Genomic DNA, 27,504 nt, shown 5'->3' with positions numbered 1-27,504 from the left:
TTGAAGTTACGCATGATCTAGAACGTGCGACTCTTTGACAGGACCTCCGAAATAAGGCAGTGCCCGTGGCATGCTGAAAAGTCACAGAGGTGGCATGCTGGGACATGTCGTAGCGAAACCACCACACGCACACATTACTGTGTGCCGTTTAAAGTTTGCTGACAAGAAAACTATACAATTACCAGCCATGTAGCGTTGGCAAGATTAATTCAGTGGTACATATTACTCATTTATAAGAAATCTGGCCTAAGTGACATTTCGCTGCAGATGGGCTTTAAGCACATCCATTCCTGAAACATCCCAAAAACAAAGTAAAATGAGAGCGAGCAGAAAACTTGGAACAATCCGTGGACTTACCAAGAAGGTCCCCCGCGACAAGCTTGAATGAGACCCACTTGTGGCAGCGCAAGTGGTACAAGTAGATGCCGTCGTCAAAGCACTTTTCTTCAAATGAGTGCTTATGCATATAACCCCCGAAGAGGACCATGTAGCCACCTACAAGGGCTGCTGCATGAAATGCCCGTTCTGTGGGTGCATCACCACCAAGAGGTGTTCGTTGAAGACGTGTCCATCGATTGGCATCCACATGAAATGCCCACAGTGCAGAGCTCAGCTTGCTGAAGCGTGCATAGTCTACCACCACACCACCGTGCACCAGCAGAGATCGTGACTCAGCATGAAACACTGCAGCATGGCCAACTGAAGGAGACACAGAACCTACATAACTCACATGCTCCCACTGGGTACCATTTCGTGGATTCACTCGATACAGTGCGTCTGAGAACACACCCCCAGCTGTCCTGCCACCAAAGACGTATAAGTGATTGCCATCACCAGGAGTCAATGTGTGCAGTGCAACAGCAGGTGGGTACTGGCCAGCAGGTGAAGGCAACTCAAGTGTCCACTCCCTCTTGGCAACATTGTAGAGCCACAGCTCCGATGAAAGGCTCCCATTGGCAAGCTCACCCCCATGAAGAGCAATGGTGTGGGCGTAAGGAGCCATGGCATGACCCCAGCGAGCTGCAGGTCGTGGCTTCACAATGGTCAAATCGTGCCATGCGCTCTCATTGAAGTTGTACACGAGAAAGTCCCCCAGCACACGCCCAAATGCCCGGCCCCCAAATACAAAGAACTGATCTGTGAAAGGCAAATAGACGCCTGCATGTCCTGCACGGGCAACGAATGGGACACTGCCCCTTGAGAGGAGGTGCCAACCAGCAGCAGAGTCATTCGGGTTTTCAGGCAAGCTGCAAGAGATCCCAGCAAAACCATGGGAGCAGCGGCAGCAGTGTGGAGTCTCGGATGATCCAGGGGAGCTTGTTGTGGCACAAGGAAAGCTGCATTTGCCCTGGCTTTGGTCAGCATGGCAGGAGCTAGGGCAGACAGGTGTGCCACAGTCAGGTCCTGCCCAGGTGAGGTCACACACGCATGATTCACGACCACAACTGCCATGGCCACTGCAGTTGGATGGACACTGTGTGATGGAGTACTCAGCCACAAAACCCTTGAGGACGTAGTTAGTATCGCTGTAGAGAAGAATCAGCATCTGCAGAAAGAAATCCAAAAACAGTCCACTGAGAAAAAAGCTAGCTACCAGCAGCTGAATGCACAATCAGCATATACAAATTGCACATGAACATTGACTTCAAAGCAGAAGGAAATGAACAATTAAAAGAAGTGCATCAGCTCTACTATACAGTATATGAAAGAGTGGCATAAATGACAGCAAATCTGAGTTCACCGAAGACTGTGTTTGTGCTTCACACCAAAGAGGCCTGCACAAAGGGCTGCTAAACAGACTCATCTGTTATGGCTTCCTTAGAACCTTTGTACAGTGGAAACCCATTGTTATGTTCCTCGCTGTTGCATTTTCCCGGCTGCTACGTCACATTTCTCGCGGCCCCGACCTAAAGCCTATTGACTCCTATGTATTATGTTCCCATTTGATACATCGCAATTCTGTAATGTTCCTACATCTTACGGTGCGTTTTTAATGCAGTCACATAAATTTAGCGGTGCAGAGGCAAATTCGGTCACACACGTTACTACAAAGGTGATAAACGTATACAAGTGCTTAAGCCTGTCAAGCCACGGCCATGGCCTTGCCTACAAAATGGCGGAAGTACGCAACCGCCAGTCCTGACAAGCGTGTTTCGACACGATTGTGGTTCTGCCGGTTTCTAAAGTTAGCTTCACCACAATACAGGTTTGTTATCCGTAAAAGCATATGCAAAATATTGCGGTGAAGCATATTAAGAATGGAAAGGGGCCACTGTCAAGGAACAATGTAGCTACGTGTTCCTTAATTATGCACGCACGCATGCACCCTCTCTGGTAATAGTACGACCACCAAGACATATAATAACAGCCCTGGCAGCCATTCAGAGCTGTTTCAGTGCGATTTGGGGCCTTACACAGTGTTACGTTTTCCCAGCTGTTACTTTTTTTTTTTGCAGTCCCTCAGCTTATTGGCGGGGTTCTATTGCAGCCAGCATCAACAGTTGTGGAACAAGCAATCTTTCCAACCAGATCAATTAAAATCCTAATCATGGTGTGCGTCTGTGAGTGCGATGCTTCAACTATATAACGCACTGTTCCTGGGTCTCCTATGCTACAGCTTACCTGTACTGGGTGGGACCGGTAAGACCAACCTCCGAGCCCTCCAGTCTGTGCAAGCTAAAGCTCTGTGAACTTGTCTTAGCCTTCCCAGGTGTGCATCCACGGCAGCAACAATAGCCATCGCGCATGACCACCCCATCAATATGTATATTCATGTCGACTCTTTAAGGATGCACATCAGGCACTCCGGCCGACTTCCATCGCATCATCTCACCTCCCTTCCTGCCGCTCGACCTCGTTCCGCGTTTAGCAGAATTATTGCCACCAACCATGGAATTTTACCGTCAAACTTCACACCTGAAGCACGACCATCTCTACCGCTGTGGTGCCTGCATCCACTCCAGGCCCTTCTTGTCATTCCCGGCATCAAAAAGAAAACGGAGATGTCACCTTTTGCCCTCAGACAAACCGCGCTTTCATTCCTACATGACAAGCACACCGAACGCACCCATGTTTACACGGACAGTTTTGTCTCCACTAAAAGTTCAGCTGGAGCAGTGGTAGTTAGTTCCTGCAAAATCTGTCACCATCAAATTAAAGACGTCTCACGTTACATCATCGATGGCTGCAGAACTCGCAGCTATCCGTGCTGCTCTGGAGTTCATTGGTCCCAAATCACCACATTCATGGTCCATCTTTCGTGATTCAAAGGCAGCTCTCCAACGTCTGCTGTCCCCTTTCAACCACGGACCTATGTGCAATTAGTCGCAGACATCCGACTACTCCACCATCACGCAATCGACAAGGGGCACAACATCATTTACCAGTGGATACCGGTCCCTGCGGAATTTCGGGAAATCGAAGTGCGGATGACGCTGTCCGGTCGGCCCACGATGGTGTTCATATTATACCCATACCACTGTCAACAGATGCTGCTACAAGTCTTCGCTATCTCGCACGCAAGTTTACACAAACTCTCTGGAACACCAGTGAATTTCCGAACGCACATCTTCACAGATTGGATCCACATTTGCAACTCAGTCTTCCACCAGGGTTACCATGAGTGGAAGCAACACTTCTGTGCCGCCTATGCTCGGCGTGGCATTCACGAACTCCTATTCCTTCCGCATTGGAATGGCCGACAGCCCTGCTTGCGACACCTGTGGCTGCAAGGAGGCAATCACACACCTCCTCTGTGACTGTCCACGTTGCAAGGTGCCAAGAAAGGTGCTTGTGACCACGCTCGAAAAACTGGACAATCACCCCTTCACGGAAGAGAAATTTCTAGGACACTGGTCCAGATGGGTTTCGGCACTCAAGGCCTTAAGGGCTTTGCTGAAGATTTTAAGGGCCTGTGAATCCAGGCATGGGAAGTCAGAGTTGCCCTGCAGGATCTCAATGGCAGGTCCGCCGCGGGCCCCGATCGAGTGACCAACAGAGCGCTCAAGAACCTCAACGAAGCGCCCATCGAAACGCTCACGAACTTCTACAACAAGTGCTGGCAAGAAGGAAGGCTGCCCAAGCAATGGAAAGCAGCCAAGACGATCCTCATCCCCAAACCTGGCAAGCCGCCCAACATAGAGAACCTCAGGCTGATCTCGCTCACTTCGTGCGTGGGAAAGGTCCTCGAGCACGTTCTCATGAACAGGTGGCAGCGTTACCTGGAAGAATCGGAGCTTTACCCAAATTCCATCATCGGGTTTCGGAAGAAGCTCGGGACGCAAGACGCCATGATCTTACTGGAAAACGAGATCATCGACGATACGACGGGCACCAAGGACAACAGAGCCATACTCGGGCTGGACTTGCAGAGCGCCTTCGATAAAGTGAGGCACTCGGCTATCCTGGCCCAAGTATCGGGACTAAACATGGGCAGAAGGACATACCAGTACATCAAAGACTTCCTGATGGAACGGACCACCGAAATCTGCGCGGGAGACCTGCAGCTCGAAGAGAAGAAGCTGGGCAGCGTCGGAACTCTGCAGGGCTCGGTGATCTCCCCGCTTCTCTTCAACCTCGTGATGATCGGGGTGGCCAACTGGCTAGAAAGAGTAGCGGGAGTCCGGCACACCATCTACGCCGACGACGTTACGCTATGGGGTACCGGGAGGAAGCGACTGACACATCGAGACAATGCTGCAAGAAGCGGTCAACACCATCGAGGGGCAGCTGGGCGGGTCTGGACTCGTTTGTTCTCCGGCCAAGTCAGAACTGCTGGTGATTCCACCGACAGGAGCGGGCAGGAAAAAAAAGAACATGGAAGTCAAGTACGAGCGGCCCAAGATCATGGTCAAGACAGTGGGAGGACAAGTAATACCGAAGGTCGAGAAGATTCGAGTGCTCGGGTTGCTCATCCAGCGAAACCGAGTCAACAGTGAAACGGTCAACAAGCTTGTGGGCAAAGCGGCCGCGGCAATGAGACTCATCAAGAGGGTGTCCAACAGAAGAGCGGGGATGAAGGAGGAGAGCCTGACTAGGCTCGGTCAATCCTTCGCAGTTAGCCACATAACGTACGTGGCCGCCTTCCACAACTGGAGGCCGAGCAAACGTAACAAGATAGACGCCACCATACGCAAGGCGTATAAGGCGGCACTCGGCCTCCTCGGGAGCACGAGCACCGAAAAATTCATGGCGCTGGGAGTCCACAATACGCTGGACGAAATAGCCGAAGCACAGAGAACGGCGCAACTCGAGCGTCTCCCTGAAACGAGAACCGGAAGAAAGATACTGCGGGACCTTGGCCTCGAGCCGAGGGAAGGCGAGCAGCAGAAAGACGTACCTATACCGGATAGCATCAACAGAAAGCTCAGGGTCTGCCCGATCCCGAGGAACGTGAACCCCGAGCACGACAAGGAGCGGAGGTTGGCGAGGGCCAGGGCTCTCGTGGACCTCCACACCAGAGAAGAAGGCGCCCTCTACGTGGATGCGGCGGAGTATCGAGGGAGCAGCGACGCATACGCGGTGATGGCTGTCGGGGCATCGACGGGTGCAACAAAGACCGCGGCGAGCGTCCGGACTCGAGAGGCACACCGGGCGGAGGAGGTGGCCATCGCCTTGGCCCTCTCCGACCCCAGATGCACTACAGTGTTGTGTGACTCTAGAATGGCAGTGAAGAACTACGCAAAAGGTGGGGTATGTAGTGAGGCTGCGCGCATACTGCGCAAGGCCGAAGACATCGGACGCAGAAGCACTGTGGTGATCAAGTGGTTTCCGGCCCACATGGGCAGTGACGTGTCGGAACGCAGGAACGTGAACCACAACGAGACGGCCAACTCGGCCGCGCGACGACTAACCAACCAGGCAGCTGCAAGCACGGCCGACTCGGAGTGTTGGTTGCGGTGCAGTGCCAAGGACACGATGACCACCTTCAACGAAATAGTGAAGTGGTACAGACTTAACAGACAGACTATGCCGCCACCTCACCCGGGGCTTACCCAGGAGGAGGCAGTGTTATACAGGCAATTACAGACGGGGTCCCTGCTCACCCCGGTGCTAGCTAAGCACGTGTGTCCGAGCGTGTATGCGAGTGACGTGTGTAGACTGTGCGCTAAGGAGAGAGCCACCGCGGCTCACATCCTTTGGGACTGTAGTATAAATCCACAAGAAGCCAGCGAGAAGACGATGATCCCGCCGCAGCTAGAGGCTGCAATGAGGAGCTATGACCAAAATACACAACTCAAGGCCGTCCAGCAGGTCTCAGCAGCTCTAGAGAGGCAGCGACCTCGCGAAACCGAGGAGAAGGGGGGCAGCACCCCCAGGAAGAGGGCGGCAGCCCTTCCTGGGGGTGCTGCCCCCTTCCACCCTGCTAGAGGCTGCTACAGCTAGAGGCTGCAACGAGGAGCTATGACCAAAATACACAACTCAAGGCCATCCAGCAGGTCTCGGCAGCTCTAGAGAGGCAGCGACCTCGCGAAACCGAGGAGAAGGGGGGCAGCACCCCCAGGAAGGGGGCGGCAGCCCTCTCGGATCCGCCTAAGTAGTGAGGAACCAAGACCTCGAGGAGCACAATGCACGAGACTGACGTAGTGGCCGCGTCGTGGTAAAAGCTTGTCCTCTCTGCGTGGAGGGAGCCTAACCGACTCTGCAGGCATTTTTACTAAAGTTGTTATCTCTCTCTATCTCTCTCTCTGTGAATTGTGCAACCGCCTTTCACTGTTGTTCCGCGTAGCATCGCGTTACTGTGTGAAGTTTTCTCGTTTTTTTCTCTCCTCTTTCTCCTTTTATTCCCTTTACCCCTTTCCCCAGCACAGGGTACCCAGCTGGTATATACACTGGCTAACCTCCCTGTCTTTCCTTCCCTTTTTGTCTCTCTCTCTCTCTCTCTCTCTAATGAGTGACTTTTCAGTCTTTGCTGAAGGCTGCTAATGGCACTAGGGAGCAAGAAGAGGAATTATCAATATCTGAGCACTGCCACCAGTCTTCAAATAAATAACATGCTTCTGCATAGGATTTGACAAGTGGCTTTTATAATCTGAAAACTAATGTCCAATAAGCCACAGCTGCTCCAATTATTACGGCTTTAAAAACAGAGCGCATGTGTACGAATTTATGCCAAAAAACAAATGCTCCAGAAAAAGATGGTTTGCAAAGAAATGAAGAAATATAAACTCCAGCTACAGCAGTGCATCAATAAAGAGAACAACTTACAGAACCAGATGTTGCCGTCACAGGTGGGGGTATAGACTCGCCACTGAAGGTTCCCAACAGCGGGCTGGTATAGGAGTCACCGTCGTAGACAAACACATGATCATAGGCACATTCTGTAGCCATTTCGTGAAAACGCAATGTGATGTACAGCTTGCTGGAGTTAGCTGCAACAGAGGTAATCACTCAATTAGGGCCTAAAGAATAATGTGGAAACAACATAACGTGCTCTCGGCCCAGTAAAATAGACTGACTAGCACGCAAGTATAGCACAATGGAAGAAGCAAACCTGCCTAATTTGTCTGCTAGGCTACACTTCTAAATCATACAGAATTTGAGCAAATGCTATAGTTTCTGGCCTCTTTGTCTTCACATAATCACACTCTTTTAACTACCACAAGTTAAAAAATGTCACCCAGTCATTCACAGCGAATTTTACAGCAAATAGCTTTTAACACCAAACACTACACTACAGCTGTACAGATGTGCCCCATCTGCAACCAGATGTATGTACACAAGAAATGATGATCATAATGTTGTCTTGACAATGATAACACAATACAGAAGTTCAAGGAAAAGAAAGCACTGCAACTGGTAATGAACTTGGAACCTCTCCTCCTCAATATTGGCACTCTATCAAACTAAGCCATGAAAAATGTGAGCACTAAAAGCCACAGAGGCTCATAGGGCACCCAACATGCCACAGTGCATGAGACGAGCTTAAACTAGCAATGAGGTGATAGAAGGGAAGTGAAAGTGCAGGGCAGCTGCAGTTTCCACAGAAGTGCAGTAAAGTGTCAGCCTTAAAAACCCAATCAGCAATAGCAGTCAAGGCATGTGGTGGTGTTCTCAGCACAGAAAGCTTCAGTATCAAGGTAATCACCAATGTGTAATTCTGCAGTCAACAGCATAACCAGTTTGTTGTCAAAGAAGTACAGCTGCTGAAAGTTGCACTGATCTCCCCAAGTTTCTTTCATATCTTTTCTAAATCTTTTTTCTTTCTTTACAATTGCCCACATGTAATCTAATGCCACTATTATTTGCAACAATACTGATCCCTTAGACGAAATAAAACCTATGCTCACTTTCTGAATTTTTAAAAATATTTATAACTACTCAAATATGAACATCAAGACTTTGACAATTTTCATATGTGGTGTTTAATGGCGCAAGGGCCAGGTATGGCCAAAGAGTGCCATGGCAAATGGCAATTTTAACAATGTATTGTGAATGGCGTGAACAGTGAATTCATCATAGTAGATGTGACATGGCTGCAAAAGGGCCGAAAAACTGTTGCTGTAAATGGCATAAAATATATAGGTACTAAAATGGTGACACTGATTAGTTAGGGACATGGGTGATCAAAATTGAGTTTCGTTAAGAACATGACGCAACAAAACAAAACATAGACAGTGACACTAGAGCTTCAAGAGAGCCCTTGAAAGTAGGGCTGTTAGTCGTGTGCTAAAAATTACCTGCGCAAATGATTTTCAGAGTATCTGTTTCAGCTAAAAACTCTAAGGCTAATTTCTGATTAAAAAGCGGGTTATCGCTAAGAAAAAATGCAGAGTGAAGAGGTATATTTTCACGATATGCAGAATGGAAATACTTTTTCCTCTCTGTTTCTATTAAAGGGCACGGAGAACTGTCATACTACTGCCGCACTTACTACAAGTCAGAGGATAGTCCCCAGTCAAGAGGTAAGAGTGAGTACCGTAAGTATGTCCTATTCTTAAAGGGAGCCTGAAACGCTTTTGACGATTTTCTACAAACGTACTGAGTCGTTAAAGTAGGCCCTCCTGATCATTAATTGACACATCTAAGTGCTCTGCGTAAAGCGTGTAATTTATTATAAGGTTTTAAAAATGCACATCGCTGCCAATCGCAGCGCACTGCTCGGCGGAATTTTAAGCCGCCCCTACCCATATGACCGAAATCACCCATATGACGTCACTGGGGCGAGCTATCTGATTGGCTGACCAGGGGGCGTGATCGATAATTTTTCCAACTTTATGGTAAACAAATGATCTTCGTAATAGTTGGAATGTTAGTTAATTTGTTTTTATAAAAAGAAAGCAACATAAAGAGAATGCACAAGAACAATTTCTTAGTACACTTAAGCACTTCCGGCACGCAGCAAGTGTTGTCTGCTTGTGTTACAACGTACTCCATTTTGACGAGAGCTCCGCGGTCAGAGTTGGTCTCAGTCTTTTCGCGAGCACTATGATTCACTTTGTTGCCTTGTGGACTGCAAACGTAGCAACTGGCAATATGTCAAGCTGCGACATCGTGTCCCTCTGCAAGGCAGCGTACGAGCGAACTGGCTGCTGCGCATCAGACTGCAGCTATCCGATCGGCGCCAGGATTTGCGCGTTTGTGGCCGTCACTTTACACCGGAAGATTACTAACGCAATAGCGTTTCGCGAGTCCCGTATTAGGGCAAACGTAAGCGCAAGGGGACAAGGTCTGGCCGCTTGACTGTGCCGTAACGGGATGAGCAGAGATGAGCAGAAGGGCAAATGTGAATGGTCTGCATGGTGCAGCCATCTGGTGGCAAGGAGCTCAACCATACGCAGTAGTAGCAACGAAGCATATTCTTCTTTGCTGCTGGTGCATATTTCTCGCAGGAGTGTAATCATCAACACGTTGTTTTTATAAATGTTTAAAATGTTTTACACTTGGTTAGAGCAATATTAGCGCTTTGTTTGGCTGGTTAAGCACTGCGCCAACAAGTGTCTGGACCGTGCAGACCGATCAGGCCGCTCACGTACGTCTATGCGCCAAAGTTCCTTCATCAGCTTGAGTTTATGCCTCCAGTCGTTTGCCGAAATTACCAGCTTGCCTGTGGTTAACGGAATACCAGACACGTTCGGAGCTACGACAGAATGCTCGCAACGCACGCTGCTTCGATAGCTCTCGCTTGGAGTCGACAGCCAAGCGGCTAGCGGAGAGGTTTCGCGCGGGCGGGGGCAAGCTCCAAACAACCGGAAGTGGACGATGTGACGTCGCATCGTGACGCAGGACCAGTAAAGGCGGAGCTTAGCCCCGCTCGCTCGGCGCACGAGTTGAGGAGGAAAAGCATGGCTGGGGAGGAGGGTAACTTCTAATCGCTTGTAGCTCCATTAATACGTAACGCTTCACTTAAATTGTGGTGCGAATGTTCTACTTAAGCTGTACCCTACGCGTCTACAAAATTTGTCCGAACCGTTTCAGGGGCCCTTTAATTGGCAAAGAAGTGTTTCCTTGTATCGTGCTGTTTTCCTACTTATCCGGTTCCCTAGTTTTGGTTTTACCATGTGCAGGTTATTCAATGTTTGTGTATCCCACTCTCCTTGCCAATGACTCCTCAGTTTATGACGTAGAAAATACTTTAGGTCTGTGGCAGGGATGGGGACATTACCATCTGTGTCTCTAAAACTCACTGACGTAGCATTTTCGTCAGCAGCTACGTTGCCTTTTATACCTTTATGGCCGGGTACCCAGCATAAGACAATCGTTTGGATGCACATACCTGCGGAGCACAATAAGTTATACAACTCATTCAAAACAGAATTCTTATGTTTTCATAACATAATTAGTACTCTCACGGCACTTAATGAGTCTGTGAAGAGAACAGCTTTAGCGACATTTGTGAGCCTTATGTGCTTAATAGCTGAGAGTATAGCGCATGCTTCTGCTGTAAAGATACATGTCTGTGGGTTTAGTGCCCCAGATGTTGAAAATGAGGGTCCGAGAGCTGTGTAAGCGACATCACCAGGAGACTTCGAAGCACCTATGTAAAATTCAGCACAGGAATACTTCTCTTTAAGTTCAAGAAAATGTGAATGTATGTGAGCCTCAGGTTCTCGTTTCGATATTTCTAAGAAAGAAATGTCACATTAGATAGTTTGCCACTCCCAAGGCAGTGGAAGCCGAGTAGGAGCCGTTAGGACATTCTCTAAAAGAGGGGTGCCTGTTTCTTCTGACAGTGCTTCCAATCGGAGGGACAGAGGAGGCCTGGTGGCTGGGCGGTTATGGGATAGCCTGGCAGTGGACAAGTCACGAATTGTAAAATGACATGGATGCTCAATATCTGATTTAACTTTCAGGGCGTAAGAGAAAGTTATATATGTTCTTGGTAGACTTAGAGACCATTCGTTAGGTTCAACATACAGGCTCTCTACAGGACTAGTCCTGAAAGCACCTGTAGCAAGATGGATACCCAAGTGGTGAATCGAATCTAGCATCTTCGAGGCACTAGGCGTAGCAGAGCTATACACTATAGCACCGTAGTCAAGGCGTGACCTTATCAGACTTTTACACAGGCTCAAAAGGCACCTTCTGTCACTTCCCCAGGATGTATGGGACAAGAGCTTCAGAAGATTCATTGCCTTCATGCACTTCGCCTTCAGATATTTCAAGTGGGGGATAAATTTTAATTTAGAGACTGAAATGGGGCCCAAAAATTTATGTTCATGGCTCACAGGGAGCTGTTGTCGATTAAGGTAAACAGCATGGATCAGGTAACATTCCTCTCTTGTTCGAGAAGAGAACACACGTGCTTTTTTGCGGGTTTAATTTGAGCCTATCCTCATGAGCCCACTTTGACAATTTGTTTAACCCAAGCTGTACATGTCGCTCACAGATGGAAATACTACATGATTTAAAACCTATTTGTACATCATCCACATACACAGAATAAAACACTGTACATGGTATGATAGTATAAAGCGAGTTCATTTTTAGAACGAATACAGTGGAGCTAAGCACACCACTTTGTTATACACCAGTTTCCTGTGTAAATAGATGAGATAGCACATTACAAACTCTGACACAGATGTGCGGCTAGACAGATAACTTTGGATGACATTCTGCAAATTGCCTCGTACTCCCATGTCAACCAGGTCACAGAGAATTCCGAAAGGCCACGTAGTGTCACAACCCTTCTCCATGTCAATAAATACTGACAAAAAGGCTTGCTTATGCACAAATCCATCACAAATATTTGTCTCGATGTGGACAAGGTGATCAGTTGTGGATCTAACTTCCCTGAAACCACACTGTAGGGTATCTAATAGTTTGTTACTTTCACGAAAATGAAGGAGACGTCAGTTAACCATTTTCTCAAACAGTTTACATAGGCAATTCGTCAAGGCTATACGCCTATAGCTGTTGACCGAAGTTGGGTCCTTGCCGTATTTTAGTGTTGGAATGATTATTGCTTCCTTCCAGGCGGATGGAATGCAGCCGGCAGAGAACACAGAGTTGAAAAGTGGCAATAGTGTTTTGTGGGTTTCAGGATGTAGGTGTTTGATTATTTCATACAATATTCTGTCACTTCCTGGAGCGGACTTGTTACACCTATTTAGTGCAGCCTGAAATTCTGTCATGTTAAATGGAAAGTTGTAAGGTTGATTACTATTTCCTTTCCGACCCAGGGGAAGTCACTCCGCTTGTAGCCGGTATCTCAGAAATGTATCTGAGTGGTGGGATGAACTAGAAATATTTTCAAAATGTACCCCTAAAGAATCAGCTTGGTCAATAAATGTGTCTATTTACCAATGGCAAAGGATGAGTTTCGCAGTCTTTTATTTTGTTTACCCTGTTCCGGGCTTTTCTTTCGTATGTATATGAATTAATACTAGAGATGTATTTTTGCCAGCTTTCCCTTTTGGCACAGCGGAGCGTTCTTCTACCTTCCAACTTTATTTTCTTGAAGCTGATCAAGTTCTCGGTAGTTGGACAGTCGCGAAGGCGACTCCAAGCCTTATTTTGATTTTTGCGGGCTTCCTTACACTGCTCATTCCACCAAGGAATACATCATTTAGAGGGCAATCCATTCGTTTCAGGGATACATATTGATGCAGCATCAGTTATAAATGCCGTCAAATATGACACTGCATCATCGATTGAGAGAGTACAGATGTCATACCAGGTCAAATGTGTCAGCTCTCTGTATCGTTTCCAGTCAGCACAGTCGACCTTTCAACGGGGCAGATGTGGAGAACACTTATCGTCTTTTTTTAATTTTAAGACAATTGCGAAATGGTCACTCCCATATGGATTTTTGATCACGTTCCACTCCAGGTATGGCACGAGTGTACTTGATGTTGTACTTAAGTCTATAGATGAGAACGTTTTGTTTGCCACGCAGTAGAATGTGGGTTCTTTCTTGTTTAGTAAGCATGCACTTGTGGATAAAAGGAAATTTTCTAATACTAAGCGCCCTTTCGTATCACAACGAGAATCTCCTTAGAGGGTGTTATGTGCATTTAAATCGCCTATTACAATGTAAGGTTCAGGGAGTTCTGCGATAAAGCTCTGGAATCCTGTTCTGGAAAGCTGATGGCTGGGAGACATGTGCAGAGAGCTAACTGTGACGAGCTTATTAAACAGCACAGCTCTGATTACCACTGCCTCAAGGGGCGTTTGCAGATGTAAATGCTGGCAGGCGATACCCTTATCAACTATTATAACAACACCGCTTGACGAGGCAAAAGCGTCACTGTGATCTTTGTGGTAAGTTGCATATTGTCTGAGAAGGTTAGTGTGTGAATGATTGAGGTGTGTCTCTTGCACACACAGCACCCTTGGATTAAACTTGTGAAGGAGTTCTTAAATGTAATCAAGATTGCGTATTATATCTGTCACATTCCAATTAATTATCTGTGTGGCCATATTGGAACTGTTTTGTGGTGTGTGTCAAGAGAAATCAATTAGGTTAGCTCATGAGACCTTTCCTGGCCCTGTGATATCGGATTTTTCTTTTTTGTTGGCGCGCTCCATGGAGCTACGCCGTTCCTTCAGCGTCTGAGACGCCGGAGTAGTGTTTGTTACATCCATCGCCTCTTCAGAGGCGCTAGATGACGCCTGCTCAGCGGGCACGCTCGGGGGTTTTTCGGGCCTGTCTGCACGAGCAGTGGCCCTGGGACCGGCAGGCCCAGAGGTCTGCTGGCCCTTCGTGGCAGGGGGGCTGATAGCGTGACTGCCGTCACACTCCGTGTGACTCGCGCGGTCGCTGGAGGATGTGGCACTGCCCCCCGGCACGTCACATCACTGTAGGACGGATTCGATTGATTGTGAACAGAAAAACACTTGCCGGCTTCTGGAAAAGAACTGTTTAGTTTGACCTTCAGTTCAATTATTTCTTTTTCGTTCTTCCATGACGGGCACGATCGCGAATACACGGGGCGGTCTCCGTCACAGTTAGTGCAGTGGGTTGCGGAAGAACAGTTGTCTGAGGTGTGGTCTTTAGATGCACATTTTGCACAAGTAGCATGCCCTCGGCAGCTCTGAGACCCATGCCCAAAACGCTGACACTTGAAGCATTGGTGCGGATTGGGAATGTACGGTCGTACGCGAAGTTTACAATTCCACTCTCTATTGAATCAGGCAGTTCACTTGTTCCAAATGTTATTATTACATGCTTTGTTGGAATTTCCTTATCATCGCGCCTTAACTTAATTTGTTGCACCTTTACCATGTTTTGGTCTTGCCATCCATCCAACAGCTCGCTTTCACTGAGTTCAAAGAGGTCGTCATCAGAAATGACATCACGCACAGTGTTCATTGATCGGTGGGGAACTATACAGAGACAGGAATGTCACCAAATGCAACAAGTTTTGTCAGTTTGCAGAAGGTCGCCGCTTCTCACCTTAGTTACTTTGTATAACCAGAGCCAATTGCTTCTGTCAGACATTTTGCGACACCAAATGGGGATATAGTACGGACTGTCTTGGTTTCATGTTGACTATATATTACATGGTACCTGGGAAATACTTCTTTTGGTTTCATCAGAAAGTTGAACATTTCATCAGTGTGCCCCCTCTTCAGGGGGCGATCAGGAAGTGGGGGGAAACTAGAGGCCATATGTAGCATTACTGTATTCGGCAGGAATGCCCGCCGCCCACCTCGGAGCCCAACCTGGGGACGTCAAAGGATTAGAAAAATTCTATTCTGCGCACGGCAGCGGTACGTTCCCACTATAACCTAATATACATATACCCAAGACTGGATATATCACACAAGGTTAACCCTTGCCGCCCAGAAAATAGGAAGTTAAAAGAAATGAACAGAAGACAGGAAAAATGGAAAAGTGGAAGAGAAAGACGAAGATTGGAGAGGAGGACAGGAAAAGGCAACTGTCGATTTTCCAGGTGGCTCAGTCTGGAAGTGCCGTCTATGTGAAGCAAAGGCAGAAGAGGTGAGTTGCCTCCGCCGGGGGGCCTTAAGGTCCAAATACCCAGCATCGGCTCAACGCCCAGGATCCCCCTTTCCCCAGACACGGTTAAGCCGCGCACGGCTACACGCGAGAGGGTCCAACCCTCGTGTGCTCGGGTACGTGGTGTCGCAACACACCAAACGCTTGCTTACGCAGACACCCCTGCGGGGTAGATTTACAATTTTAGAACCAAACCAAAAGTGGAATACTTAAGAACTTACTTCAACATCACCTCGGCTAAAAGGACCCTTTGTGAAACAAGCTATTTTACTGCCTATAGATGTAGTGTAGTGTTTAATTGAATATGAATCAAATATTGAGTACTTTTCAAATAATGGATAGCCGTTATCAGAATTAATTTAACACAATGTCCACAACCAAGTATTCTGAAAGTTAGCAAGTTTCTGTGATTAAGTAGTATGTTATGAAGGGTTGTTTATTAAAAGCATAAATGTCGCATTGTAGCCAAACAAGTAGTTTCTTCACATGCACAGGGCTCTTCAGAAAGTGCGAATGATTGCTGTACAGCCTGTAAAGTATGGCTACCTAATTGACATAGCCTGTTCCGCTAAGCAAGTTCTCATGTTTTATGTCTATACTATGCCTGCAGGCGTGAATATTTACTGTACTTCTGCTTAAGCTTTATGTATATCTGGGCAAAGTTGACATTCTGAAACATTCAAAAAGTATCCGAAAAATATTCGCATTTACGAATAGTGACTAATCAATTCAAAGACCAAATCAAATAGGACACTATTTGGTTTGTTATTCGAAAGTTTTGAATATTCGTGCATCCCTAGTATTGTTGACCATTCAGCCGTAGAGGGAGAATCAAAGCAGGAACATAGGAAACACAACTTAAGAAGTGTAGGTAACATTAAGAAATGCAATAATCATGGTGCAAGTTTGCAGGAAAAGGATGTGTGCAAATTTATGCCACGTTCTTCGACACCGCTACCCTAAAAAACAAAAATAAAGAAATAATATGTTAATGGTCCCCAGGAGACATGAACATGCAGAAGTGTTTAAGTGGCTTTATAGAAGTAGAAAAAGCACCATTTTTGTTTCTAGCTCGCTTCTGCCTTATATAAAATTAAACACTGCATATCATCAAGGTTAAAAATTTTATTGTAAAAAGTGGCAAAGCATGCAAACAGAAACAGCTATTGGTTGCCTGCCACCCACCTCTAATGAGCCACTCGCAGTGCGAGTCATTACGGTAGCTGTCATTGCCATCAGTGATGATGCCCCAGGGAGCAGTAAGGATCTTGCGATGACGGTTGCAGGTGTCCGATGGCTTGGCAGCCACTGGGCCTGGCAAGCAACATGCCAGCAGCAGCGGCACCAGCAGCGACCCGGCCCCGCTGGGCAGCAGCAGCCATATGGCCATGGCCTAGCTCATTTTGGCCACCAGACGGCTGCGCCCGGCTCAGACCGACAGTAGCCACACGGGTGCTCCAACCGAGGCCATGCAGCTCCTTGTTCACTGCTCCCATCAAATAACTGCCACACCTGTGTTAAGTCCATTTTACAAAATTTAACCATTGCTAAAGATGACTCAGAATGCATATACAAATAAACAAATTCCACATTCCTACAACTGATGGTAGCTCAAGAAATAAGAATAAAAGAGATCCATGAAGCACTATTCATAAAATCCACGCAGCGACATGCACCTGGCATGTGACCTATTTGATGCTACGATCATGGTTACTAATAACAGCAGGACCTAGCAAGACCGAGGCTTTTCCAGGCATTATCAAAGTGTCACAGCATTTTTTGCAATTTATTTTCCATTTCCTCTCCTGATTGTACATAAGTGCATGTGCCTTGCTGTAGACAAATCAATTTTTTTTTTTTCACTGTAGGGTTTGTGGGCTTTAGTGCATTAACAAAGGTCCACTTCACAAAGGAAAAATGGGCATGCAGCTCCTTTTTAAAAGAGAACTGACACAAGACCTTTAGACCCACCTTTTTTTTCTTTGCTATATCATATAGTTGCCGACTCTGTACGCATGACACGAGGCCCGAATTTCCAAAATGCACAGCAAATCATTAATTATACCATCTTATAATGCAACAAATTCAAATTGTGTGCAAATGAAGCACGACTTCTTGCATAGTGTGTTGGAAGGGTTCTCCTACAAGTCACGAAAATAAAGGAGTGGTGGTCACGTAATATTGCTGATGCATGGGTCTGTGCAGTGGTCGAAACCACATTGCTGTCTTATTAAAACCTCTAGATGGAGACAAAAGGTGAGAATGGTGCAGTACATTCTGTGAGAAACAACAGCAGAGGACCATACTTATCCTGTATCGAATGCAGAGAAGCACAGAGTGAAAGATGAAAAAAGATTACCAATGCTGTGTTTGCCAAGGTTTTGGCAACACGGTAATTGTGTGGCTTGCGGCCACTGCATCAGCCTGACTGACATGTGCATCCGCAGAATGCGATAGCACCTTAGCGTTACCTTCAGTTTTCATGATGTAAAGAGGAATCTTTGTAAACACACCTTACACCAAAGAAGCTGCACTGCATTTGGCATTATATGAGGATCTTATTAACGATATATTGTGTGTTCAATGAATTCTGGCATCATACTATTGTTACAGGATCGCCAGCTATTCAATAAAGCAAAAATAATGAAGGATATATAAGATTCCCTGGTCAGGAACAGAAGCAGATGAAGATGAAGACAGATGACAAGACAATCAAGGAAGCAAAGAAGAGGAAGATAGAACAGAGAGCAAATATGGTGATTAAGTTATCTTAATAAATGCTGAAAGGCTCCTAGCTTTCGGGAATTTCTACATTTTGGTGCAGTCGGCTACAGACTTGGACATGAGGGTGATGTTCTACGTGACACAGCAAGGAGGCCAGCCAGTCATCGCAGGCTACAAGCCGGCTGGGGAGGACTTCGCTTGTGCACAAGACGAGATCACCACCCTAGCTCTGCTCAACGTCATCGTCACCAGGACCAATACTACAATGGAAGATGTCATCGCTAAAGGTGCTGCAAAAATCAATGCGGGACTGAGCGAACAAGCCCTTTAGACAAGCCATGGTCTTCCTGCAAACTGTAACACAACCGTAAGCACGCCTTCGTCTCCCATTAATCTCTCAGATGCATTTGCCAAGCTTGCCGCAATACAAATGGAACAAACTCAGCAGCAGAAAGCTTTTATATCTGCTCTTGCAAATTACAAAAGATTTGAATTACCAGTGGAACCTAAGCCATTTGAGGATGTTTCGTCTAGCGTCACTACATAGCTCGCCTACTATGAGTGCACTAGCAAACACAATAATCGGTACATCGATACTGATCACATGTTTCACCTGCAGAAGTACCTTGGAGGAAATGCTAATAAATGGTTCAACCTTCGCATCTCAGAGCACAAGAAGCAGTCATGGAAGGCATGGAGGGACCCGCCATGGTTGCTCAGTGGCTATGGTGTTGGGCTGCTGAGCATGAGTTCGCGGGATCGCAAACTCATGCTCAGCACTCAGTACACAGGTGTTTTTGCATTTCACCCCCATCGAAATGCGGCGCCGCATTTCGATGGGGGCGAAATGCGAGAACACCTGTGTAATTTAGTTTTAGGTGCACGTTAAAGAACCTCAGGTGGTCGAAATTTCCGGAGTCCTCCACTACAACGTGCCTCATAATCAGAAAGTGGTTTTGGCCCGTAAAACCCTATAATTTAAAGAAAGGTATGGAGGGAGAGCTTTCTGTATGCATTTAGAGGAAATCCACTTGACTTGTTGGACAAGGCGATTGCTTCTAACCAGAAAGATGAGGGTCTTTTGAATTACTTTTTTGAAAAGCGCTGTCTGTTGCAAATAGCAGAACCCATGCTTCCCGAATCATCAGTGGTGCCACTTGTCTTGTTTGGAATGAGACATGAATGTCGACAATAGGTTCAAATCAGGTGACGTTCCATCAGAGATGACCTTCACTACTTATTAAGACATGTCACAATCTCAGACGCACCACTTGCTGTCGAAAATGCTCGACAACAAGGCAGAGGACAGACAAATCAGTTATGAGAAATGTGCTAAGTAACCCAATGTATATGCATCATTGCGAGACCTCAATTTCACAAAGGAAATTGACTGAATGCAAGGAACCAGTTATGAAGCCACACTGCAATGACAATGAAGCTATCAAAACCAGAGTATCTTTATTGTTATGACAAACATTCTTTTTGTCCCTATGCTTGTATATGACCAAAACATGACAGCACTCACAGACACTGGCGCATGAATCAGCCTAATAAATGAAAAAAATGTATACTAGGCGAACATTACCACAGGAAAGTCTGTTCAAGTCTACAGTTATGATGGAGCCTCGCAGGAGTTGAAACAATGGACAGACGCAAAGGTCTAGATTAGAGACCACGAGATCACGACAGAATTTTTGGTATTGTCTGGAGGTGAGTTTGATTTTCTCTTATCAAGACCAGACATGAACCATTTAAAGATTACTATACTGTGGAATGACGTGATCACTACAGATGTACAAAGCAGAAATGGTGCAACCATTGAGAAGACAAGAACTCTGTCATGTTCTGAAGATGTTGCATATAACTTTCCAGAATTAATATGTGTGGGCCCATACCTACCCCCTACGACGAGTATAGAAGTTCCATTTCAGTTGTGAGGTGTGTCCATTGTGAGGGAAAAGCCATATAGCCTAAGTTAAGAGAAGAAGTTATGGCTTACACAATAGCTTCAAGGAATGTTCGATTCTGGTATTATTAGACCATCAACTTCACCATTTGCTTCATCAATAACCGTCATACCCTAGGAAGATGGATCACTTCGCTTATGCACAGACTACCGATTAATTAACAAGCAAACGGAACTCTTCCCTTTTCCAATGCCACACATAGACGAAATCACTGATGACACGGGTGGCTGCGAATGTTTCTCCAAAATAGGCCGATGTAAAGTATACTGGCAGGTTCCATTAAAGAAGATACGAAGTTCACAGCATTTATTACACCTTTTGAAATATATGAGTACAACAGGCTACCATTCGGGTGAAAAAATTCTGGAGCCTGGTTCCAAAAAATCATCAATTTGATTCTAAAAGCCCGTATAGGAAAGTTTGACAGTGTCTATGTTGATGATATAATTGTGTACTCGAAAACAAGGGATGACCATGTGATCCACTTATTGGAAGTCCTTGAAGCACTCAGTCAAGCAAGACTGAAAATTATTATCAAGGAAAGTGAGTTCTTTTGCCAGAAGGTTATTTTCCTCGGCAGGGTTTTCAATGGAAGAACGAAGAGCACCAAGGAGGAAAGTGTGCAACTTATCTCGCAACTTGTCAAACCATATGCCTTGCACTCTCTCCAAGTATTCTTAGGATTTACAGGACACTTCCGAGCGTTCATTAAAGATTACGCTACAACGACAATGTGCCTGACAACTTTAATGCAGAAACACGTTCCTTTCATATGGTCCAAAGAGAGTGAACATTGCCATGCTGAACTCGTTAGGACCATTTCATCAGACCCCATACTCACATTGCCAGACTTTAATTTGCCTTTCGAATTGTATACTGACACATCAGATTATGTAACTGGCGCTCTTCTTTATTAACGAGGCATACGAAAGCCCAGTGAAAGGCAACAAGTGATTGGCTACTACTCCTGCACGCTTTCAAAAGCACAGGTGAACTACGTGACTACAGAAAAAGAGGCACTCGCAGCAGTCATGACTCTAAGATATTTCAAGAGCTACTTGGAAGGGCACGCTTTTAACCTCTATACTGACAACCAAGCCTTGACACACCCTCTTCAACTAGCTCAGCCTAAAGAAAGGGTGGCCCCATGAATCAGCGAGATCCAGCAATTCACCTTCGAAGAGCTGCATCACCCTGAGGTAAATCATCGGGATGCTGATGCACTGTCAAGAATTCATTTATCCCAAGCAGCGAGCGCCAAAAGCATAAACTTGGCCAAGCAATAAGAGGGAACACAAGACTTAGAATGTTCCAGCCATACTGCATCTATATCATAAAAGTCCCGAGTCGGGAGGGCACGACAGTTTTTGAAGGACCAACCGAAAACTGACACAACAGTTTATTTGGGAAATCATGAAAACTGATGTGGCTGTGTACATCAAGACTTGCCATGAATGCCAAATATACAAGGCAAAATTAGATCTCGTGGAAACCTTATGGTCTTACCAACCTACTCTGACACCCCATTCGAAGTAGTTCATGTTGACTTCGCTAAACTTAAAAAGAAAGGGGAAGGAGTACAAAAGACCTAAGCATTTCTGGTGGCAATAAACGAATGCACCAGATTTGTGGCTGCTAAGCCCAGCAAGGAAGACACAAACTGCATCATTTCGCTTCTTGGAAGGGATATATTTAGGAATGTAAAAGGTGTTGTCGCCAACAATGGTCCCGCTTTTCGTAGTGACAAGCTTCATGCTTGAGCCCAGCAACACAGCATTGAACTAGGTTTTTTTTTTTTCCCACACCATACCATCCAGAAGCCAATTCTCTTGCAGAGAGAGTCATACGTGACCTGAAGACATTCTTCGCTGTCTACCGTGGCTTCAAAGGCAACTTTAAGTGTGTGTCAGAAGCGGCAGTTTCACATCATAACCATTCCTACACTGCTGGATTAGGCAGTAGCCCTCATTTCGTTGCTCTTGGAAGGTCTGGGTGGCTTGCAGCCGATAAGGAACTAAGGGTTATAGACAACGTTACACGCCGGGAAAAGCCGCTGTGTACAGAGCAACAACAGAGATACCGCCGTGCTATGAAAAGGAACTTTGATGAACGGCATCGGTCCAAGATACCGGATATAACTCCTGGAAGTAGGATTTTGGTGAAAAAAGGCCTTGATTCAAGGACTCCATTCTCTGGCCTGTATCTTTTACTAAAACAGCCAGGCAACAAGGGATCCTGAAAACTTTATTACGAAGGACCGAGAGGGAAGAAAGAAGAAGCTTCCATCCGAAACGTTATTTCGTACCATACACGGAGGAATGACGACAGAAAGCGGGGAGGATATAAGATTCTCTGGTCAGGAATGGAAGCAGATGAAGATGAAGACGGATAACAACGCGGTCAAGGAAGCAAAGATGAGGAAGATAGAAGAGAGAGATCAAATATGGTGATTAAGTTACCTTAATAAATGCTCAAAGGCTCTCAGCTTTCGGGGACTTCTACAAGATACAAGATTTTTGTGTCGGCACTCCTTTAAATTTGAATAAACAAGGCACATTTACTTTATTCCAAGACATGCAGAAATTAAAAGCTGCAAACACAGTTGCAGGGTGCCCACGCCACTTTGGCTAAGCAACTGAGAACAGGGCTGTAAGATCTTTGCCAAGAAGTGAATGAATCATTTTGAGACCACCAAAAAATTGTCAAGAAGTCAGGTACGAACAGTGCCCAAGGGTCAGAGAATACTGCACTTTCACCTTATAATGGGAAAGATGGTCAGCTGATCCCTAAGCTGGGCAATGAGGGAACGAACGGTAGCAATAGCAACACTAACACTGATGAGCATTACACTTGTACATTGTGTGTGAGTGCTTGTTGTTTTAGTTTAAACAATTTTTGCCAAATTATAAGTGGTGTGTCATACAAATAATTCTGACATTGTTTACACTAAAACAATGTCAGAATTATTTGTAAGGCACACCACTTATAATTTGGCGAGTATCCTACACCAAAAATACAAGATGTCAGAAAAATTTTTATGCCTATGCTCAGACCAGTTAGAACAGTGCAGCTAGATGAACCTTGGGGCGGTATTTTTGAGCAATCGCTTTCGGATACTTTCACTTTCAAGAGAGTTCGCATAGCTAGCACTGTAGGAATCAGCATCTATGGGTGACAGCCCTCCTGGCACTGTGTTAAGACAGCATGCCCAGCATTGAGCCAGGAATGCCATCTTCAGCAGGTGCCAATGCATCTGGCACTAGTCATGGGAAATGGGAAATCTCTAGAAAGTGAAAGTATCTCCGAAATTTATTGCTCAAGAATAATGCCCTTGGTCAAGAATGTGCTGAACTAATTCTGCAAAACCATTTTATGTTTGGTCCTGCTAATAATTACAAGGTTTGTTGTCATTATTCATAATCACATGAATTTATCAGCCAACTATGACAACCAATGCTTGAGAATGATGTCATATTCAACCATGATAAAAATTCAATTATTATATATTGACAGTAGACATATCTGGAGGCGAATATTCATGTGCTATGATGTTTTTTTTACAGTGGTACACCATGCACAGTACAATTACTGTATCTACAGTGCACTAAACCTTCTTCACATCATCATGCTTGGTGCTGGCAGTGCCAGCAGCCAAAAAAGTACAATGTACAAAATGTACAATGTACAAAAAAAGTACAATCAGTACAATGCTTCTTCATTGCATCAGCTCCAACACATTTTTGCTCACATTACAATGAATCGCTGTTAACAGTTCACTACATAGTTCTTGAGTACTTGGTGTATGCATACATGATATCACGACCTTCAGGATCGGTTCAGTGCACTATCATTGGAAGCACACAGGATGAAAAGACAGAGTCATGAAAGAGACCATCTGCTTACAGACGTAGGTGCTTCCAAAGAGAGAGGCCAGTTTCAAGGCATTTTGTTAGCTGTGGTTCTGCATTTGTTTTATAAGGTTCCTATAAAACCGAAAGAAGGGCTGCTCCTGGTGTGGGCTGTTTGGCTCTGAGAAACACTGCAGGTCAACGGTCTCCAGCTACATTGCGTAGTTGCAGTATTCCAGCATGACCAAAAGATGGTCACCAAATAGGTGATTGTCCTGTTTCTCACCTTCTAATGTCTTCAAACACTGTTGGAGCTCTGTCGTCCATTTAGTGTCATGTTTTCCTCTCCATGGAATGAATGTTTATCTTCGAATTGTAAAGCATTATCTGATGCTAAGAATTATTGAAGAAGACTATACTTCTTTTGCAAATTTTAAATACGAGATGGACAGTATCTTTCATCATAGAGGATGAGAAGTGGCTACATGTGCATTTGTATACCTTCGGGTTAGCATCATGTCAAGAAATCAGTCTGTCAAGCCCTCATCACTTTCTTACAAGCTCCTTAATGTGTGCTGACGAAGAGAGACATGCCCTTTGTATCCTCCTATGCATAAAAACGAACTACGTCAATAGTACCAATGTTAAAAGATTGAAAGAACCTCAACTGAAGCTTACAATGCATTGCCGGGAGAGCAAACATTTGTGAACGTTAAAGAGACAGGCAAAGACACAAGAGCAAAAGTATCAATTCACAGGTGCTACCACCTGTGATCATTCAGTCAAAGCATATTGGGAAAACATATGTTGAATTCAATTATGGACGTTGTGCCAATAATGCAGTCTTGCCGTAATGAACTTGACAAGTACATCCATCAGTCGCATAACCTTAACTATACGTAACAAAAGATCCCACACTCCCGCATCAATTAACAGTGACGTTATATATATATATATATATATATATATATATATATATATATATATATATATATATATATATATATATATATATATATGTGGGCATGGGCTAATTGCAGCACCATGCACACGATAGTGTGTGCCATTGTCTATGGGCTGCTGTATGTCTGGCTGCAGCCCAGCTCAATTAAAGTGTTTGCAATTACAGAAAAACTTGCCCAGGTTTTAGGGATACACGGAGGAGCTGTTATATGTGTTGAGCTCTTTTAAGGGGCCCTGAACCACCCCTCAGGCTAAGTGAAATAACAGTCTGCGGATACCACATGCTGCTGTGAACATCTCAGCCAAGCCTTGCTGTTGTATGCAGTACGTGGAGCTTGCAAGCAGATTGCGAAGTCAACTTTCTCTTAAACACTGCCCTCACTTTCTTCAAGACCCACTATTTCGTCATCGGATGCACTATTTTGTCCTTCCCTTAGACAGTTGCTTTTAGTTGACATCAAGCTGCGGCCGGCTACATGGCGTAGACACAGTGGCTGCCATGGGGTGCCGCCACAAGTCCACTGGCTAAGTACACTGCAGCTCGCTAAGGACAACAGCATTTAGCCTATGTTTAGTACGTCGTAGGCACCAGAGGCGGAAGTCGTGGTGTCTACGTTGACATACAAAATTCAATTTGAACTGCGCACCACGGTGACATTTAGAAGGCAGAGCATTGTGGGCATGCCCTACTGCACCGTATCCTTCGCAGTGCAAGGCATTAAAGAAGGAACGGAAGCACAGTGGAGGCCATGTTTGATTGCCAATAACTTCACTTCTACTGAACGCATTGAACTACTTTTTTTAGCAAAGTATTTCTGAAATAGCCTATTTTCACTTCAAATGCCTTTCTCCACTTTGATAAAAAGTGGTTCGGGGACCCTTTAAGTATTGACACGTACACATTTTTTTTTTTCTGCACTCTCATGGCTTTGTTGCACCCTTGCAACAGATGAATTGTCGCCATCGGCACATTCCTCACGTGAGGGAGGAGCATATTCACGAGAGCATAGGAAGCTGGGATATTACAATAAGATGACCATGACTATGTAGTGAGCTGTGACAGCTTTACACATGTAGCACAAGGCACACCCCTGCAATGCCCAGAATGTTAGCAATACGAATGTGTGCAGGAAAGCCTCAAATGCAAGGAAAGTGCCATTTTGATCACAGGTACTTTAAGCTCCCTTTAAAACCAAGAAATGGCAGTTACCAAGAACAAGTAAAATAAAAACGGTGATGCAGATCTCAAAGGCAACTGCGCTGCAGGGTAAATTCATATGCTGGAGAGTACTGTGAATTGCTAGCATTGATGACATTTATGTCTACTATGGCTACATGCACAGGTAAGCTGCAAATATATTAGGTTTTCTACAGTTTATGTTTCTTTATCACACAGTTTCAAGAATGAAGTATGGACACTGCAGCGAAATTCATTTTAATTTTTTAACTGCCTGCTTAAAGAAAATTATTTTGAATATCTGCTGAAATTGGTAGAGCATCAACAAAAAGGTTACAGAAGCAAGACATAAAAGGCACAAAATGGCTGGCAGTGCTAACTTATAAGCTGAAAAAATCCTCTACATAAAAAAAAAATAGCAAAGCATCATTGTGACCTCTAGTAAACTGGCAGCACGACCATGCGTTGAACCTGCGTGAACTTGTGCCACTGCTACACACTGCTGTGGTACAAATTTACGAGGCAGGCATTGCAAATTGTTATGTTGCCTTACTTAGGACTCCAATATCTAGCAACAGAGCCACACTGCTTATTTCGTACATTACTACATTAGTACTATATGCGCAACAGAAGTTGCAATGTGCCTCACTGGGAGGGGTACTTTCACATGTAAACTGCCGCAGTTATTTAATGAATTGACAAAACGGGTGGCGTGGCGTTAGTTACATGGAAATATCTAGTAAAATGCTTGGCGTAGACATTTTATGTACACTCCGATCAGGAAATTTTCTTGGCAGAATAAAGATGGTTCCAGCTCTACTTCTTTGTCAACTACACCTGCACGCGTCGACGTATTTACAAACGTTTATCTGCGCGTTTAAATATACGGAATTTCGTATATCCCCAAGTAGAGCGCTTAAGTTTTCTTCTTGTTCCGCGTGTGGAATTTTACGGCTTTTACCTGAGCTCTTGGACGGAAGCTCTGGAACTTTTCCTTCGTCGCTTTTCTTTCGCGCGGAAGTAAACCGCCGACGACAGCAGGAATGTAAACAGTGTATTTGTATTCAGGCAGAAATGCATTCCGCGCCTGTTTTTTCAGAGCAACTGCAAAAGCTACAAACTTATTTCAGGACACCCTTACGCACCAGATGACAACGACCCATATTGTGACGCCCTGCTGTGACGCTGCGCTGCTTCCAGCACTTCCAGTGCAAATCAGTAGGAATCACAATCACCGAAAAACAGTATAACTGGAACTTTCTGATCGTTGCGCACTGTGCAAGGGCACAGTGTTCCGATGCAGCACAGCTGGCAAAAAATGGGCATCCGCCGGAGTCTCCGGAGGTGCCCACTTTAGAGCGCGAGACAGACGCGATCACTTCGCGATCACCATTCACACGCGCATGCACGAGCTTGAACCCT

At 45.5% G+C, this 27,504-nt stretch overlaps 1 protein-coding gene and 1 pseudogene across 2 annotated transcripts in view; one reads left to right on the top strand and one right to left on the bottom strand.

Moving 5' to 3' along the window:
• Megf8 (multiple EGF like domains 8) overlaps window positions 1–27,365 on the bottom strand; it is a 222,782-nt gene extending 195,417 nt beyond the window's left edge. Inside the window, exons 1-4 of one of the 2 annotated variants that reach the window (XM_070539750.1) lie at window positions 27,228–27,365; window positions 16,589–16,915; window positions 7,207–7,370; window positions 358–1,546 (exon numbers count right to left, since the gene is read on the bottom strand). In XM_070539750.1, coding sequence (XP_070395851.1) covers window positions 358–1,546; window positions 7,207–7,370; window positions 16,589–16,793 — 1,558 coding nt within the window. In that variant the 5' untranslated portion in view covers window positions 16,794–16,915; window positions 27,228–27,365. Of the gene's footprint in view, window positions 1–357; window positions 1,547–7,206; window positions 7,371–16,588; window positions 16,916–27,043; window positions 27,072–27,227 lie in introns of those variants that run through there. The other variant, XM_065441347.2, reaches the window with a different exon arrangement.
• LOC135909407 (uncharacterized) lies at window positions 4,200–6,539 on the top strand (annotated as a pseudogene).
• Window positions 27,366–27,504: the final 139 nt, after the last annotated feature.

The sequence above is a fragment of the Dermacentor albipictus genome, chromosome 1, assembly GCF_038994185.2.
Source record: "Dermacentor albipictus isolate Rhodes 1998 colony chromosome 1, USDA_Dalb.pri_finalv2, whole genome shotgun sequence".
Classification (NCBI taxonomy): Eukaryota; Metazoa; Arthropoda; class Arachnida; order Ixodida; family Ixodidae; genus Dermacentor; species Dermacentor albipictus.
The sequence above is the reverse complement of the archived record's forward strand: the minus strand, read 5'-3'. Positions and strand labels throughout refer to the sequence as shown.